Source organism: Sabethes cyaneus, chromosome 3, assembly GCF_943734655.1.
Source record: "Sabethes cyaneus chromosome 3, idSabCyanKW18_F2, whole genome shotgun sequence".
NCBI classification, from domain to species: Eukaryota; Metazoa; Arthropoda; class Insecta; order Diptera; family Culicidae; genus Sabethes; species Sabethes cyaneus.
This window is the reverse complement of record NC_071355.1, coordinates 6,258,174-6,276,697: the sequence shown is the minus strand read 5'-3', so window position 1 is coordinate 6,276,697 and position 18,524 is coordinate 6,258,174. Positions and strand designations below refer to the sequence as shown.

Here is an 18,524-nt window from a genome sequence, read left to right as displayed (position 1 = left end):
CTGCATGCGAGTGCATGCATTCGGATGCATCGTGTTCAGTTGTGGTTTTGCCGTGAGCCCGCGCAGAATGGGAAGCCTCGAAGAGTTCCAGAAGCTGCCGTATAATCCCGCAGCTCCGTTGCCAGCGCGCCCACCGCTGGTGGCGGTCGTTCAGGTGGTCAAAATTGCCTACAATGTGGTGATTTTCCTCGGAAAATTGATTCCGCTGCTGGTTTATTTGCTGTTGAGAAAATTGACGGTTTGGCGAAAACCGAAGGACATCAAAGGATGGCTTGCTTTGGTCACTGGCGGTGCCAACGGGTTGGGTCGGGCGATAGCAATCGAGTTGGCCAAACAGGGATGCAACGTTGCCGTGGCCGACTTGGATGAGTACAACGCACTGCGAACGGTGCTGGAACTTCGCTACTATGGAGTGAAAGCCGCCTCTTACAAGGTAGGTTGGTAAGTGACGCAAGAGAGACCTTGATACCGTACAATTTACCGGCCGAAGCTAATGATATTTTTCGGTCGCGGTTCAGGTCGATGTGGCGTGTCACGACGAGGTACAAAATCTGCAGCAAACGATTGAGGCCGAACTTGGACCGGTGGACATTTTGATCAACAATGCCGGGCTGGTGCCGTTTCTGGTTTCCGATGAATATGTGCCGGAAAATCTTCAGCGAATGGTTAATGTCAACATATTGGCTAATTTCTATGTAAGTTAAGTGATAGGCGATATCGGTAATGTTCGAAAAGTGAATTTTTCTGCCATTTCAGACGGTCAACAGCTTTCTACCTGGGATGTACGTTCGACAGAAAGGTCACATCGTGACGATTGCATCGGCTGCCGCCTACCTTCCCGTTGGCCTGATGCGGCATTACTCTACAACCAAATATGCGATGAAAGGCTTTATGGAAGAGCTTCGTGACGAAATCAAACTTGCCGGTCACACGAAGTACATCAAGACGACAACCATTTTTCCATTTCAACTGAACACCCGAAGGGAGCTGGTGGATGCTGTGTTAAAAATGCCGTAAGTTATAAGTTATATATTGCAAATACAGGATGTTAGGTAACTCAGTGCAAATATTTCAGGGGGTACTCAAGATTGCCATGTTTCATGAAATTTAGTAACTTTTCAGAAGTAAATAACTTTAAACATTAAACTTCTCCTAAAAATGCGTGATGAAGTGAATAGATTTTATCTACCACTTTGAAGCTCTGCTACTATTCAATGATTCGTTCCTTGGTGTGAAACACCTATCTATTTTAGTTTCGCTGCAATTTAATTTTAAACGTATCGTTTTGGGTGTGGAATTAGCATCTAAAATCTGCACGAATTCATACATCACGCACAGCACACTAGATCACCGCGTGCGACGTACACGGTCTGATGCGTATGGAAAACAACAACGAAGCAAACTTATCAAAGCGCATTCTCTGGAAGAACTATCTTTGCCATGGCGTCGCTAATTTTCAAGCATCGACAGCTCTGCTGGGGAATATGGTTGTAGATTGTCAGACCGTCGATAACTTATTTCATTAACGAAATTTTCAACGAGGCTTCGAGGAAAGCATCATCAGCAAGTGGCGTCAGCGATTGACCATCCAATTTCGTGGATCGTGAGAAATGATCTCAAGACAAACACAAAGTAAATTGCTAAAGAGCCCCATGTCACCTTGGAGGTGTGCAGCGTGCTGAACCGGGTAAAATGTATTCTTTACACATTACAGGTTCAAGAGCTGCTGCCTGCGAACAAACCTAAGCAGTTTGTGTTTTGCCGGATTAGATAAGCAAAAGTGGAGGCGAACCCTAAATTTGTGAAAAACATGCTTATTGCTGTTGTTGTTTTTCATACGTGTTCTCTTCTCCTTTGTTGGGTACTCTTACCACTGCGTCCATTATTTTGAACTATTGTGGTATGCCCCGTTTTATTATTTTACTATACGCTTCAAGCTTACCTATCACCTATTGAGGAAGTGACAGGCTGGTAGCTGGAGTAAGACATGTGCCAATCAGAGATGACTAGGTTTATGAACCTAGTACCCTGATCGGAGACGCCAACCAGATCTTCCCTTTTTGAGATACTGCAGTCTGCGTACTATTTGTGCTCCGCGATTGCAGAGCAAGTGTTCCGAGGTTAAATATCAACTTGTACGAAACTGAGATTCCGAAGATGATATTTACTTGGACAATGTCCTGTTGCAAGACCGGTAAGCTTGCTGAGATCTCTCTTATTGAGACTCAGCAACTTTTGACTAATCCAGGGCTGGATACTCGACGTTATATATTTTTAGATTGTTTGAGCGATTGTACAGCCATCTTACTGGCCATAACTGTTCGGTTCCCCTTTTGTTTCAGCCCACCCTCCAGCACACAGTCAGAGATCAGGCAGAGTGAATCTCGACCCGTGAGTAGAGAGTTGGAGCCACATCTTCGTTTGTCGACTCATAAGGGGCCATCCAGATACCACGTGGACAGAAAAATACCAATTTTCAACCCCCCCGTCCCCCTCCGTGGACAAGCGTGGACATTTGCTCAACCCCCACCCCCCTCCCCTGTTTGCCCACGTGGACATTTTTACATTTTGAAAATTTTGGTTTTCAACTTCATTTATGCAATATTTATTGAAAAAGCTTACGTGAAAGGAAGCTCCAGTCTAAAGTCACCGACACAATGCATACGAATTTTTAGTCGTTGCGGAAATTTGAGTTTTTCCATGGTTTTTCCGTCAATTTTCCTCAGCGTCTTAAAATCCGTATGTAAGGTGTTTGGATCTTAATTCATGTTTTACTGCAAATTATTATTATCGACTGCAAGAAAGTCCGTTTCAGCTTAACTTTCGCTTGACGATTCTTCTATGTCTAGAGCATCCCCTACTAGCACGGTTGTTACAAAGTTGTTGTGGTAGCCGAAATATGACTAATTTCAGTCTTAATTCGGTTGCTTCAACTAAATGGACCTAAAGTGTGCTACTGGGGTCTTTTTCTAACCAGAGCACTTCAGCTTGGTCGTCTACTTCAACACAACACAAGATCTTTCCGGCACGATGTGATTCGTAAAATTTTCTGAACGCGAATCCTTTTGGAAATACGTTGCCTCTGGATACCTTTTTTGTGGTGAGCTGCATTTGTTGTTGAAGCAAAATGCCATCCACATTTGGTGCAAGCGATGCAATATTCGTGGATTCATCCAGGCTAGGCAGTCAACATCTAAATGTACTAACGCAGGCTTAATCTTTTCAACAAGATTTATGCCAGATATGTGCTCTCGTAATGCTCGGTTCATGTATTTAGGTCAACATATGCCTCAGAAGATAAAATTTTATTTAAGGTGTAATTAGTCGTCATCGATTCTGCCAATTTCAAAAGAAGTTTTTTTGTTTGAAACAAAAATTCTGTCCATGAAAATTAATTCGCTGTGTTCAGATTGGCAAGAAGAATGCAGTACATACGTTTTGCCTTTCTACTATATAAATATATAGTATACAGGTATAGAAATCACTTGGAAAACCGGAAATGGAAAGAAGGTCCTGCGGGCCGAATGTCATATACCATTCGACTCAGTTTCGAAAACTGAGCATTTTCTGTGTGTGTGTATGTATGTGTGTGTGTGTGTGTGTGTATGTGACGCTTTTAATCTCACTCACTTTTCTCGGAGATGGCTGGACCGATTTTAATGTTCTTAGTGTCAAATGAAAGGTCTAGGTGTCCCATTGGTCGCTATTGAATTTCATACTGATCGGACTTTTAGTTCAAAAGTTATGTATAAAAATATGAAAAATATGGGACTTCATTATCTCATAGGTCCCTTAACCGATTTGAACAAAATTGATTGCATATGAAAGAGGAGCCTTGCAAACCCTTAACTTCCAAATTTCATGACGGTTGGGCTTGTAGTTTGAAAGTTACATAAAGAAATTTGAAAAAATAGTATTTAAAACATATTTTTGTAACATATAAGCATTAATTCAATGAAAAACATCACATATTTTATTATTATTTGAAAATTACTACTGAGATCTATCAAACGAAACCGAGTTATTTAAAATCGGACAGTTCATTCAAAAGTTATTTAAACTTTAACACTTAAGCACCGTATATTAAACCGTTAAAACGTGTGAATTCAAAACAAATGTTGATTGTATTCAATGTGTGTGATGTATGTGTGTATGTATGTATGTATGTATGTATGTATGTATGTATGTATGTATGTATGTATGTATGTATGTATGTATGTATGTATGTATGTATATATGCTTGTATGTATGTATGTATGTATGTATGTATATATGTATGTATATATGTATGTATGTATGTATGTATGTATGTATGTATGTATGTATGTAGGTGTGTGTATGTGATCCCAAGCAGCAATGTGAGTTTGATTGTACTCTTCTGGTGGTTTTCATGACCAATTTTGGTCTTGAATGTCATCATAAGAGTGTAATAAAACTCAAATTGTTACTTAGGATGACAATTTACAATTTTTAAATTTGCATTGAAATTCAAGAAAATATGTTTCTAACTTTTCTGAATCAATTGTCTGAAATTTTTGAAGCCTCTTAGTGGAATACGAAATTTGAAATTAAAGAAAAGAAAAAACTTTTACCGACTAAATCCCACTATTTAATATTTATTCGCAACAGATACGTATACGCTTTGAAATAAGACGCTGTTGAAGCCTGCACGTCGTAGGCGAACTACGTATCTGTTGCAAATAAATATTAAATAATGGGATTCAATCGAAAAGCTTTTTCTTTTCTTTGATTTCAGATTTCAATTGTCATTTTGTTCACTTGATGTTACTCACAATTGTACACGAAAAGCAAACAGCGAAGAAAAGCAGTTAATTTAAGCATGAAGGTATAGTGGTGTATAGGATTAAAAATGAGTTGATTTTTCCAAATAAATTTATACAAATTTCAAACAAATTTTGCGCATCAATAGATGCTCTTTTCAATCAATAGATAGAGCTTAGAAATGTTATATGAAAAATAGGAAGTAAACGTTGCACGGTAGTAATTTTGTAAGATTTGTTTTCGTTAATGACATTTTAAAGGACAGATGTCTTATGTCATGTATCATGTTTCAACAAATAAATCAAAAATGACAAACACTGAAAATCATATCGATCATATTTCCCATTCTCAAGCATGTTTAAGGCGCAGCTTTTGCAACCCTCTTGTTTTCCTAACCCTCCAACATTGTAAAAACGATGCGATCAAGCTAATGACTATCTTTTCATGAAAGTACATTCAAAAAAAGCATAAGTTTTGATTTTCATGCAAAAATAATTATCTGAAGGAGCGTCAGCTAAGAAAAAGTTCAATTTCTCTTTTTCATATCTAATGCTCTATTCAGTTATTTTTTCTAATTCAGATATATTGCAAAATTGAAGCCAAGCAAACTAATAGTAAAATTTTGAGATTAATCATTTTGTTGTCGATATTCTTTGTCTTCAAAGGCGAAGTATAATAATAATTTTTCTGAACTCTTGTTTTTCAAAGATGCTAACTTTTGAACACATGGTATTAATTAATTAGCAACAAATCTGTTCTGAACACATATTTCATATTGTCAATTCAAAACAAGTTTCCTATGTGGCTCTGAAGCCCGAAAGTTTAGGCCGACCGATTATAAAACTAAATAAGGTGTTACAAGTATCTACGCACACAAGGAAAGAAAATTTAATTATTCTACGCAATACGTTGTGAATTTTACTGGCAAATAAGGATTTTGAGGAATACGGAACGGATATTTAAAAATATAGTCAAGTTAATTATACATAGATGTTCCTGAGAAATTAAATGATGATTATTGTGACAGTAGAAAGGCTAGGTCACGCCGCTAGGTGGATTAATTCGGGTTTTTATAAACAGAATCCCGCTTTTGGACCCAAAAACTGCTTCCGAAATTGGGCTCTCCAACGAAAAGCTAATGACTGCTAATTTCCTGTTAAGCTCAAAAGCATTCACTGATCAATGGTCAATGTTTTTAATTTCTATTTTTTGTAGGAAAAAAAAACTTGTCCACATGGACATTTTCCATACCCCCTCTCCCCCTTCCGTGGACAAGCGTGGAAATTTTTATACCCCCCACCCCCCTCTAAGCTGTCCATGTAGTATATGAATGGCCCCTTACCGAGCAAGCTCTCTCTGCCGAAAAACAAAGAAACGAATGAGGTGGAGAGGAGAGTAGAGGAGGAACAGGACTTGAACGATGCGCTAGCTGAGGTTTAGTCCTGATCCTCGTCTATCCTCAACACGCCGACTCGTTGACAGGACGTCACAACTCCGAGGCTTATCGGTAACTAACGCTTTCGTAGGAATGGGTTGTATTCTCAGTCACCTCACCGGTCGACTACTGGACTGCTCGATTGCTCAAATGGTTGACTAGACTGCTCAACTGGACTAGTGCTCGACTCAACTGCTTGATTGGACAGATCGACTTGACTGCTTGACTGAACAGTTCGACTTAACTACTCGATTCGACTGCTTGACACAATTGCTTGACTTACTACTCGACCCGACTGCTCGACTTAACTGCACGATTGAACTGCTCGACTGGACTGTTCGATTCGACTGGACTGCTTGACTGGACAGCATGATTCATCTGATCGACTAGACTGCTCGACTCAACTGTTCGATTCGACGGTCGACTCAACTAATCGATTCAACTGCTTGATTCCACTGCTCGACTGCGCTACTCGACTCGACTGCTCGAATGAACTGCTTGACTCAACTACTCGATTGGACTACTCGAATCGGCTGCTCGACTCAACTGCTCAACCCGATTGCTCGATTCAACTGCTCGACTAGACTACTCGATTTGATTGCTCGACTCGACTGACAGCTTGATTCAATAGCTCAACTAGACTGCTCGACTTAACTGCTTGACTTAGCCACTCAACCCGACGGCTCGACTCAACTGCTTGACTTAACTGTTCGATTTGACAGCTCGACTTAACTGTTCGATTCGACTGGACTACTCGACTTAATCGCTTGACTGCTCGACTAGACTGCTTGAATAAACAGTTCGATTCGAGCGCTCGACTAGACTACTCGATTCAACTGCTCGACTGGACTACTCGACTTAACTGCTCGTTTAAACTACTCGGATCGACTGCTCGGTTTAACGACCCAACTCGACTGCTCAACTCAACTGCTCGGCTAGACTGCTTGACTGAACAGCTTGATTCAACTGCTTGACTTGTTTGATTCGACAGCTCGATTTAACTGCTCAACTTAACTGCTCGACTCGACTGCTCGACACGACTGCTCGACTCAACTGTTCGGCTTAACCGCTTGACCCAATTGCTTGACTAAACCATTCGATTCGACTGCTCGACTAGACTACTCGATTGAACTGCTCGACTGGACTGCTCGATTCAACTGCTCGGCTCGACTGTTCGACTCAACTGCTCGACTGGACTGCTTGATTCGATTGCTTGATTCGATTGCTTGATTTGACTGCTCGACACGCCTGCTCAACTCGATGGTCGGTGTCAGAAATTTTAAAAATGAGGCAATGATAGCAAACGATCAAGAATTTTCTTAGCAACATTTTACTCTAATCAGACTACATAAATGTTGCAAACATCCAGAGTTAGAAGATCATGCATGTAAACTTTGAATCCGATTTCTCGAAGTCAGAATTGTGCCACTTGGTTCTATCTGACTTAACACCGACCATATGAATCGGTTTGTGGCAGGCAATAGACGGTTCAGAGCCCCTCACACAAAAGACCCATATTGCCCGCCTATAGAATCAGCACAGTGAAGATAATGTTTTTATTCAGTTAAACAAAATCCAATACGACCATAAAAACTATTTGTTTCAGTTTCCGGCTATGACTCTGTACAACATCTTAGAGCTATATTATGCAATATAAGAAGTCAAAGAACTAATACAAAGACTAAACATCTTCGTAAACACTGGTTAATGGAATGTATCCGCAGTTTTCTGAATTCTGAACAGACATTTAAGTTTTCCGGATCGTAAGATTCGGACTCAACCAGTATTTAATAACTCTCTAGCAATTCAGATTTGACCGTATGAGTAGAAGGATTTTTTTCGTCAAATATGGTCCTCTATCATCCTCTGAAATATTGGCATCGAGCTATCTAAAACCCTGTATAACCATTTAAATCAGATAAAACTGTAGATAGTAGATTAAAACAGTAAAACAGAAAAATATAGTGAAACTATGAAACACGCAAATAAACCAAAATACAATTAACTGTAACAGGGAAACAAAAAATGAAAATACAGGAAAAAATCCAGAACAAAACAGAATAAACAGACGAAAGCAGTGACGAAGAAAAAATAAATGAAAAACCAAATTGGTAAAAACGCATAGAAGCGAACAAAAGGAGTTCGACAACCAAAAAATTAAATAAAACAACAGCAAACCCAGCAGCAAAGACATGATAAAACAGTAACAGATTATAGAGAAAATTTGAAAACCGAGAAACAGCAAAAAATAAAATAAACAGAGTATATTGCATGATGAACAGAAAAATTTACAACAAAGAAAAAAAAACTGAAAACCGGAAGAACAAAAGTGAGCAACAATCAAGCACAAAAAGGCAACAAAAAACAAAGAAAATCATCAAAAGAGAAAAATAACAAAAAACGGGGAAGATTAAAAAAGAGCATAAATAACAGCTAAAACAGAAAGCAGAAAGCAGAAAGCAGAAAGCAGAAAGCAGAAAGCAGAAAGCAGAAAGCAGAAAGCAGAAAGCAGAAAGCAGAAAGCAGAAAGCAGAAAGCAGAAAGCAGAAAGCAGAAAGCAGAAAACAAAAAACAGACTGAGGCACACTGTGGCACGTGCCACGCCTTCAATAAAAAATAAATGCAGAAACACTTTCAAGTTGTAATTGGGATTATCCTGAATCCAGTTTCAAGCCCACTGGGAATACATTTAGTTTCAAGCCCAGTTTGTTGTTAAGTTTCAACTTTAACTGAATTGCGCTGAAGTGGTTTTTTTACGCGAAGGACACGTTTCACATAAATCAAAATCGCGTAAATACTGAAAATCGTAAAAAAACGTGTAAAATCCATTACTTGCGAACAAAAACCAAATCAAAATTTGCGTACAAAAGCCGCGTTAATTCCGATATTTTCGCAAAAAATTGGTTATTTTGACTCAAATTTAATTTAAACTTGAATTTTAATCCAATTTCATTTCGAGTTCAAAGCGCTAATATTGAGTCAAATGGCAAGTTAAATTTTAAAGCAAATTTTACTCCACTTTTTGTTCAGCTGACTTTAATCCCAATTCAAATTCAGATTTTACACCCAAATTAAAGTCTAATTTATGTGCAATTTCATAAGTTTCATTTTCAATTTAAGTTCAATTTAAGGTTAATTTCGTCTCCAATTTAATATCCGATTTTAAGTCCAATTTCGAGTCCAATTGAGTTAAAATTTCAAATCTAATACAATGTCCCATTTTAAGGTCAAATTCAAAAAGTTGTCTTAAAGGAAATTGTCTTATGATTTTTTCAAAAAAAAAAAAAGTTGCATTAGCAGTCGCCAATTTTACTCAGTTTTGTGTGTTTACGTTTTTTGTACTATTTATTATTGTAGGCACAGTTGGCAGCAGAATGAAGTCTTCCATTAGCTGGGAGAGAAGGGCCAAAAATGTAGGCACAGGACAGTTCTTCAGGACAGCGACTTGAAGTTTTTTTTCCCAAATTCACGATTTTCTTTTTCCTTTCTCGACAAAAGTTATTGAAAGTAATGAAAAATTTTACCCCCGATTGCTTTGATTTGTTATTTTTCAAATTTGTTTCCGATTTGCTTCCTATTTCAGATTTTTCTCCAGACTTCCTGTAATCGATCCAGACCAGGCAGCGAGATCGATCGTCCGCTCGATCCGGTGCAACCGGCGCAAGGCGTTCGCCCCTGACTGGTTCGGAGTTGGGCTGCTGACGTTTATTGAGTATGCAATTACACTTTTTGTTTCAATTGAACCACTAAACTCAGTTTTGTTTTATTTTTCACAGTGATATGCCTCGGAAGATAAAATACCTATTCCAGGACCAGTTTCTAGGAAATTGAAATGAATTCATTTGACAACTGGTGGTGAATACGTTCCAAAAACCGTTCACTTGTCGATTGGCCATTACTAATTCGGATTTCATGGCTTACTGCGTGTTCTGCACTGTTGGCACCGAACAAAGCAATCCTTGCGTGCGTTGTTGAATTGAAGTTTAGTCTCGTTAAGTGTTTATATTTCTAACATAAAAATATACAGAATAGTACAAAAGTGCGTAAAACTGTTTGAGTATAACAAATCAGAGAGAAAGAGCTGCTCGTCGTTCGTTCTAAAAGTTGGGCCAAGCACCTCCGATCAGATTCTTGCCCCGATAGCGGAAGGTGAAGGTTTTGATGGTGAACTTTTTACCGTTAAACGCCAACGGGCACTCGGTATCCGGTCGCATTTGGAAGCATACCGTGTAAAGGGCTATCTCCAACTCGGGGGAAGTTGCCACAAACAGCGAATTGGACGGTTTGGTGAGCTTGTCGAAGGTAAGTCTAATTTTAGCGATCTCTCCTTTCTGTTGAGATAAAAAAAAATCAGTGCTAAACTATACTATAGAAGACAGTGTCATAAAACTCACGCTTCCCAGGTCGAACTTCTTGATGTAACCCTGGTAGTCCAGGTGGCCGGACTTTTCCTGCTCGTACAGGTACACCCAGTTGTGCAGACCGATCATGGTTCCGTTGCTGACTTCGTTCAGAAAGACGTGCTCGAAGCCGGAGCTGCCGATTTTGCCGTTACCTCGCGAGTACAGCTGGAACCAGATTGTTTTCAGCAGCTCGTGGTGTGTCTTCGGGTCGGCCGTCACAACGCCCTTCTTCTGCAGGAACAGCATCGCGGTTCGCATGACGTTCGTGGCCAGCAGGGCATCCACGAAATCGTTTTCCTCTTTCTTCTCCATCGGAGTTACGTACTCGTTGACCATTGTGTCCAGCTCGTAGTTGTTAAACAGGGCTCGCATCTTTTCGATCGTTGGTACGGCATATACTTGACGTTCGTCCACGGAGAGGAAACTGTGGACAGGAAGAATGTTTAATTATCAAATGAGGTCTTTTAGCGCAATTCGAATAATTAATTACGGTTCAGGGGCTTCGTCCAGGGAAGATGATGACAGTGTCTGACGTTGGTAGTTTGATCGAACATGTTTGTTCAGTTGGCTTGTGTCTTTGGAGAAAAGTTGCTCGGCTAGTGTGGCCAATTCCTCGTCCGTTGCTGTTGGTCCTTCACTGTACCGTGGAGTGGTTCCCTTACTAGTGGCTCCTGGTGCCGGAGGTTGAGTCGGGACAAAACTAACACCCGGCTTACCGGCTGCTGGAGAAGCTGGTGGCTGCGTTGGTAGAGGTTTGTTCCATGCACTGGCTACGGTAGAGGTTGGAACAGAAGCAGGTGTGGGACTTCCAGCTTTCGCTGGCAAAGCTGGGAAGGGATCGATTGATTTCGGAGTAGATGATACGGGTTTGGGTGGAATTGGTGGAGGTTTCGGAACGGTAGCCGCTGTAGTTGGTACCGTGGGAATGGGGACGTCTTTGGCAGTTGGAGATTTCACTGTGCTCGTGGTTGGAGTTGCTGTCGTACTTGGAACAGCAGCTTTTACGGTTGGCGTTAGAGCTGCGGATTTTGCGGTCGTTGTGGGAACGGCTTTTGTCGTACTGGGAGCAACAGTAGTGGTTGTCTTGTCTTTCTTTCCTCCTCCGAAAAGGCCACCGAAGAATCCACCAGATTTTTTTGTTGTGGTCGGTGCCTTTGTCGTGGTGGTCGTTGTTGGCTTGGGAGTAGTTGTTGTGGTGGTGGTTGTTGTCGCTTCCTTTTCCTTTTTGCTACCTCCTCCGAAAAGACCACCGAAAAATCCCTTCTTCTTAGTGGTTGTGGGTGCCGGCGTTGTCGTGCTGGTCGTTGTCGATGTGACGACAGGTTGCGGAGGAACAGCGTCTGGATCGATCGGAGCGTACGAAAGCAACGATACGTTTGGGTCTTCTTCCTTCTTTTTTTTACTGCCGAACCATTGAGCATCTGAAAATTTTATTTAAAACAGACGGAGATAACGAAGGTCAATAGGAGTGCACGGAATAGCAGCGCATCATCGGAGGAATCGCTGCACTTAAGGTGGCGGTTGATTATTATTGTTTTTCGTTCTATATTCTAGAATGAAGGCTAATTGAATCAATCTAGATAGACGTTCTACGACAGAGTTTAAGAATAAATTTAATTTCATTACATTTCAACTGTGAAATCGTGATCTCACGGACAGATGACATCATCCAATCCTTGAATCGTGCAACGACTTTAGTCTCGCATGGCCGATAGTCATGCATACAAAATAAGTTATGCTCAGTTATTGTTATTACAACCAACGAACAAAAACAAGTTCAGGAATTTCTACTTCACAGAATATAACGGTCGCAGGTCAATTAAAACAACTTATATTCGTGGAATCATTCTTGAAATAACGGAAATTCCCACATACACACAGCTGTGGCTGTTTGTGATTTATTGCTTCCACACAGTTCCACATTTGTGAGATCTATTCTATCCGAAACCGGCTTACCTGTTAGTGAAGAAAATGCAATTAGCAAAATTACTGCGAAGCAGATCAATCGAGCAGCCCTCATGGTGAACGGAAAAGGTTCCTCGAATGAACGGCAGCAAACAATTGAACTTTTAGCCGATTATGTCACGTACGGTATCAAGTGAAAGTAATTATCGTCACCGATCACGTAATTTCTCCGCTGAACTGCCCGAAGTGTTATCCCAATTTTCAGTCGGCTGGCCTTCAAAGACCTTCGTGTCAATGCCGGTTACCGTTGGTGACCTCCGAGCCTCCGGCTATCTGTCTATCAGCTGTGTTAACGCTGAGAGAATGAAATAAAAAAAACAATAACACTGAGCCGTTTCTCGAACGAGTTATGACTCGTACATGTGAACACCGAGACGATCGCGAAGGAACTGAAAACCGGACGAAGACGACGATGACGCTACCCGCTGCGGGCTGTAATAGTAACGGACGGGCCAGCGCCATACACAAGCTGCTTGCTAGCCGGCGGCGATTGTGATCGATTGATTGGAACCGAATCGAGGAAGGAAGCAAGTAGGTAAATAGAAACCACTAAGTGCGACCAGTGAGAAATAGGTGAGGTGAGAATTGGAATTACGCTTTTCGGAGTAAACAACCAATCCACCCGTTTGTGTGATCGATTCGTTACGTAATATTTAAAAAATAAATAAATAAAACTTTCACTTAGTTGATTAAAAAAGTAATTCATTTTTAGAACAATTTTTTATGTTTTTGAAAGGTGCTTTTTACTTTTTACTTTTTACTTTTTACTTTTTACTTTTTACTTTTTACTTTTTACTTTTTACTTTTTACTTTTTACTTTTTACTTTTTACTTTTTACTTTTTACTTTTTACTTTTTACTTTTTACTTTTTACTTTTTACTTTTTACTTTTTACTTTTTACTTTTTAATTTTTACTTTTTACTTTTTACTTTTTACTTTTTACTTTTTACTTTTTACTTTTTACTTTTTACTTTTTACTTTTTACTTTTTACTTTTTACTTTTTACTTTTTACTTTTTACTTTTTACTTTTTACTTTTTACTTTTTACTTTTTACTTTTTACTTTTTACTTTTTACTTTTTACTTTTTACTTTTTACTTTTTACTTTTTACTTTTTACTTTTTACTTTTTACTTTTTACTTTTTACTTTTTACTTTTTACTTTTTACTTTTTACTTTTTACTTTTTACTTTTTACTTTTAGCCCCAATAATTTGTGTCTTAAAACTCGGATGAGGCAGTTAGGCACTTAAAACCTCGAAGACAATTGGCACTAGCGTGCCCAGACATAACCAGAAGGCGGGGCACTCAACCTTTCAGAAAAATATTTTGAATTGATCGTAGGACGGCGAATCTATTATTACCTACTTGTCTCAAAAATACCGGTCGATTAGCGTCAAAATTGCGCACTTTGGAATGTTAAAGTTAAAATTGGACCATAAATTAGACTTGGAACTGAAGTTGAAATTAGAGTTGAAATCGGATATTATACTTGAATTTGAACACGGAATTTTATTTGAAATTAAATTGACATTTTTCGTTAGATTCTCTCACACAGATAAACTCTTTTCTGTTCCGTTTTTTCTCTGTTCCAGCCCCGTTTTTCTCATTTCCATTACCTTTTTCATGATTTTTACTCTAACTTTCGGTTCGCTTTTCCTTTTTCTCTCTCTCTCTCTCTCCATTTTGTCTGTCCCGTGTTTCCTGTTTCATTGTTCCGTTTTTTTCCGTTTCTTATCCCATTTTCTCTTGTTTTAAGTTCTGTCTTTCATTTGGTTGTCTATTATTTTCCTTCCGTTTTTCGTCTTCTTTTTTTCCTTTTCTCTCTTTTCCAGTTTTGATCTTTTCCTTGTTCTTTTTATATCTAGGTTGAATGTTCGGCTTTTGCAGTCTACGAAAATAATTTAAAACGATATTTGTTGTATGTATATCCGATGTTTCGGTCGTAGGTTTTCAGCCTTTTTCAGAATAAATATAGGTATCGTTTTTCGTTAACCGCACTAGCTCTGCGGTCTATTGTTAAGAACTAATTAGTCCATGCTTTTAGAATTTGTTTTGCAAATTGTAGTAGATTGTGCATTTAAATTTAAATTTAAATTTAAATTTTTCGTCGTTGTCTGTTCCGTTTTCCTCTTTTTCATGCCCCATTTGTGCATCTTCTCTGTTACGTTTATTCCGTCTTTTGCTCTCTTTTCCCCTTTCCTCTTCGGTTTTCCTTTTTTTCATTTCCGTTATCTTTTTCACATTCGTGCTTTCCCTTCCGTTACCGTGTAGTCCGTGTTACGGAATAAAGACCGTGTTTTTTAATTTTATATTTTTCTTTTTCTCAACTTTCTACTTATTTATCCCGTTTGGCCTGTTTCTTCCGTTTTCCTCATTTCCTCCAACGATGTTCTTTTTCTCTCTCGTTATTCATCTTTTCCGTTTTGATTTCTGTTTTTCTGTCTTTTCTCTGCTCGATTTTTCGTATTTTTTCCGTTTTTCCACATTTTCTGGCCCGTTTTCCATCTTTTCTGTTCCGTTTTTTGTCATTTTCCATTCGACTTTAGACTTTTTTCTTTTAATTGGTCCCAGTTAGGCCATTACAAATGTTTTTTAAAGTTTTTGTCCTTTCGATGCTAGACAACTGAAGGGGAGGGGGGCAAAAAAAACAAAGAGTTTTTTTTAATCCCTGTGTTCAAAGTAACTGGATTTGAGGTGCCTCACTGCCGTGTTCAAAGTAAATTGATTCAAGGTGGTTTATCTCGGCAAGAAGTTGTTCAGTATGGAAAGTGCATGTGATCATTGCGCCAAACCGGTGAAAGCGAGTGATGAGTCAATCACCTGCATGGGTTTTTGTGAACAGGTCATTCACACTAAATGCGCTAGATTGAACTCGTCCGTCATGAAAGTGTTACATGAGCGCAGGAATCTCTTTTGGATGTGCGACCAATGCGTTGAATTGATGAAAATGACACGTTTTAAACAGGTTTTCTCCTCCGTCGGCCAGGCGGTCTCCTCTATGTCTGCTAACCATAGTGAGGCCATCAGTGATTTGAAGAAGGCAATCTTGGTTAACAGCAAGCAGATGGAACAGCTTTCTAAGAAAGTACAAGAGACTGTCTCTACACCACTGGCCACTGGAATTACTGTCGGCGAACCTCCAATGAAACGTCGTCGTGATGAACGCATTATAATTACTAAGCCGCTCCTTGGAGGTACGAAACCATCTACCTCTGAAGCCGTAAAAACTGTTCCCCCTCCGAAGGAATTATTCTGGCTCTACCTGTCCAGAATTCACCCTAGTGTTAAAGCGGATGCAGTAACTGATTTGGTTAGAGAATGCTTGCAGTGCGATGGACCGTTCAAGGTCATTCCATTGACCAAAAAGGATGCACATTTGTCTGCAATGAACTTCATACGAGACTTCGCATTGAACACTGGGACCTGGCCACAAGGACTTCTCTTTAGAGAGTTTGAGGGTGCCATCTCAAAAAACTACTGGGCACCATCAAACCTCCTCTCATCGCCTATTACTCCAAGAATCGCAGGAACTCCTGCGACGACTTCGGAACCAGCTATAACTACAGGATCTTCGGTCATGTAACTGCTTCTGACTCTCCTAGCTCCACTACTACTTCACCGTCGGCCATTCGGAGGCTGGGACGCAACGTTTCTAGTATCATGGAGGCTTCTGTTCCCCTTGCCACAGTCGAGCTTTTCCTGCCAGCGCACATCAGTCGTCCCGGCCCTGTGTGCAATTGTACGGAACGAAGCCTCCAAACCGCAAATCCTGGCAAGTATCAGTGTGTTTGTTTCCTCACTACCGCTGAAACACACTTTGTTTCCAGTGATACTTGCGTCGCCTCACACGTCGATCTCACCATTAATCCAGACCTGCTTGACGTAGCACACCATTCTAGGCAAAGCACCGTGACTCTACCGACATCTGATGTTGTACCGGGATGTAATGATTACGGTATTATGGTAGCCCCCGGCCTCCCCACCGCAGTCGAGTTATTCCTGCCAGCGAACAACAGTCGTCCCGGGCCTGCGTGTGGGTGTACGGAACGGGCCTCCCAAAATTCCACACCAGGCAAGTGCAACAACTCCTATAACAATTTCTTCGATGACGGAGTCCCCGTTTGCAGCTCTGTGTCAGACCTGCACCTGAACTCGAATTCTTCATTGCTGATTTATTACCAGAACGTGCGCGGACTTCGAACCAAAATCGACGACTTTTACATTGCTGTAGCTGAGTCAAACTTCGATATAATTGTATTAAAGGAAACCTGGCTTGACGAGAAGATTCACTCCCAACAGTTATTTGGGAACGCACTCCATTTTTAGATGCGATCGTAACTAGCAAAACAGCAGAAAGTCCCGTGGCGGTGGTGTGTTGATCGCGACCTCTAATAAGCTGAGTTGCTCCATCGACCTTTCCCCGATCTACGAAACACTTGAGCAGCTATGGGTGAAAGTCCTAGTAGCCGATCTCTCTCTGAGCATTGGTGTAATCTATTTACCCCCCCTACCGTAAGCACGATGCCATGAGTATCAGCGAACATATCGACTCACTTTGTAGTGTGTATTCCCACCTAGCGCTGCTGTTAGGTGATTACAATCAGTTCAGTTTAGTTTGGAATGTTCCTGTAAACGGTAGCATCGACTACCAACGCTCTCACGCTTCCGCAGCTTGCGCCGCGCTTTTAGACGGTTTCTGTTTCCACGGCCTGACGCAAATTAATCCAGTGTTAAACAGGAATAATCGCTTGTTATGCCGACCCGCTCGCAAGCCTTCATGGGGAAACGCGCATCTCCGTCGATTGAAACGTGCTAGATCCTCTGCTCTGCGCGCAATTCAAAGATCACGCTGCCAAGCCACCAAGCGAAGCTTTGACCGTGCCTGTAGTGATTTTCGAGCGTACAACCGTTTTTTGTATAAGCAGTATACTCTACGAATGCAAGGATACTTCCGCAGAAATCCGAAGAAATCTTGGTCATTTGTCTACTCTAAGAAAAACGAAGACGGCCTACCTGTTGATCTGTTTCTGGACGATCATAAAGCCAACGTTGCTCGCGATTAATGCAACCTCTTTGCTACTCACTTCAAGCAGGCTTTTAATCGTGCTCCTGCTTCCTTAGAACAAATTGCTTATGCTGTTAGAAACGCACCTAACGAAGTCATCAAGCTCAACGTCTTTCGTGTAACGGAGGAGATTGTGAAAACTGCCATCGGGAAATTAAATTATTCGTTAGTTGCCGGACCTGACGGTATTCCATCTTGCAACCTGAAAAAGTGTTCTACTGTTCTCGCTAGACCTCTCTCACTGTTGTTCAATGCTTCAATTCAGCAGTGTAAGTTCCCTACTCTGTGGAAAGAGTCAGTAATGTTCCCTGTACACAAGAAGGGTGATAAGCGCAACGTTCAAAACTATCGAGGCATTACATCGTTCTAAAGTTCTCAAGTTCTAAAGTGCTCGAGATAATCGTGAACGACGCTTTGTTCGCTAGCTGTCAACACTACATTTCCTCAGACCAGCATGGTTTTTTTTTTCAAAACGTTTAGTCTCCACGAATCTCGTCGATTTCGTCTCGTTTTGCCTGCGCAACATGAATGAAGGGGTGCAAATTGATGCAGTGTACACGGACCTGAAAGCTGCGTTTGATCGGGTGGATCACGGCATCCTCCTTGCTAGGCTTGAGAAGCTGGAAGTTTCCGCACCGTTCTGCCAGTGGCTACATTCGTACCTAACACCCCGTACGCTAAGTGTGAAGATCGGATCAGAGTTTTCCGACTCGTTCCACAGTGGAGCAACCTTGGACCCTTGCTCTTTTCTCTTTTTATAAACAAACTATCAGCTCTTCTGCCACCAGGCTGTCGGTCTTTTTATGCCGACGATGTAAAAATCTTTAAAGTAATTAAAATGGACTGCGACTGCATTGAACTGCAACACTGGACA

General features: G+C 40.6%; 2 protein-coding genes across 2 annotated transcripts; one reads left to right on the top strand and one right to left on the bottom strand.

Annotated features, from left to right (window-relative positions):
- The first annotated feature begins 67 nt into the window (after positions 1-67).
- On the top strand, positions 68-10,048 carry LOC128744359 (estradiol 17-beta-dehydrogenase 11-like). Its single transcript, XM_053841308.1, has 5 exons — positions 68-433; positions 519-695; positions 757-1,013; positions 9,801-9,929; positions 9,994-10,048. The coding sequence occupies exons 1-5, from the start codon at positions 68-70 to the stop codon at positions 10,046-10,048; spliced, it is 984 nt and encodes a 327-aa protein (XP_053697283.1).
- A 163-nt stretch (positions 10,049-10,211) lies between these two features.
- Positions 10,212-12,977, bottom strand: LOC128744357 (endoribonuclease CG2145-like). Its single transcript, XM_053841305.1, has 4 exons — positions 12,577-12,977; positions 11,111-12,041; positions 10,612-11,044; positions 10,212-10,548 (listed from the first exon to the last, which is right to left on the bottom strand). Exons 1-4 carry the CDS (start codon positions 12,638-12,640, stop codon positions 10,315-10,317), a joined length of 1,662 nt encoding a protein of 553 aa, XP_053697280.1. The 5' UTR covers positions 12,641-12,977; the 3' UTR covers positions 10,212-10,314.
- Between the last annotated feature and the right edge of the window lie 5,547 nt (positions 12,978-18,524).

Coding starts and splice junctions, on each gene's coding strand:
- LOC128744359 (XM_053841308.1), top strand. CDS start 68: ATGGGAAGCCTCGAAGAGTTCCAGAAGCTGCCGTATAATCCCGCAGCT. Junction 434..518: donor TGAAAGCCGCCTCTTACAAG/GTAGGTTGGTAA, acceptor GTCGCGGTTCAG/GTCGATGTGGCGTGTCACGA. Junction 1,014..9,800: donor GATGCTGTGTTAAAAATGCC/GTAAGTTATAAG, acceptor TTCCTATTTCAG/ATTTTTCTCCAGACTTCCTG.
- LOC128744357 (XM_053841305.1), bottom strand. CDS start 12,640: ATGAGGGCTGCTCGATTGATCTGCTTCGCAGTAATTTTGCTAATTGCA. Junction 11,045..11,110: donor CTGGACGAAGCCCCTGAACC/GTAATTAATTAT, acceptor TCCTGTCCACAG/TTTCCTCTCCGTGGACGAAC. Junction 10,549..10,611: donor AGAAGTTCGACCTGGGAAGC/GTGAGTTTTATG, acceptor TTATCTCAACAG/AAAGGAGAGATCGCTAAAAT.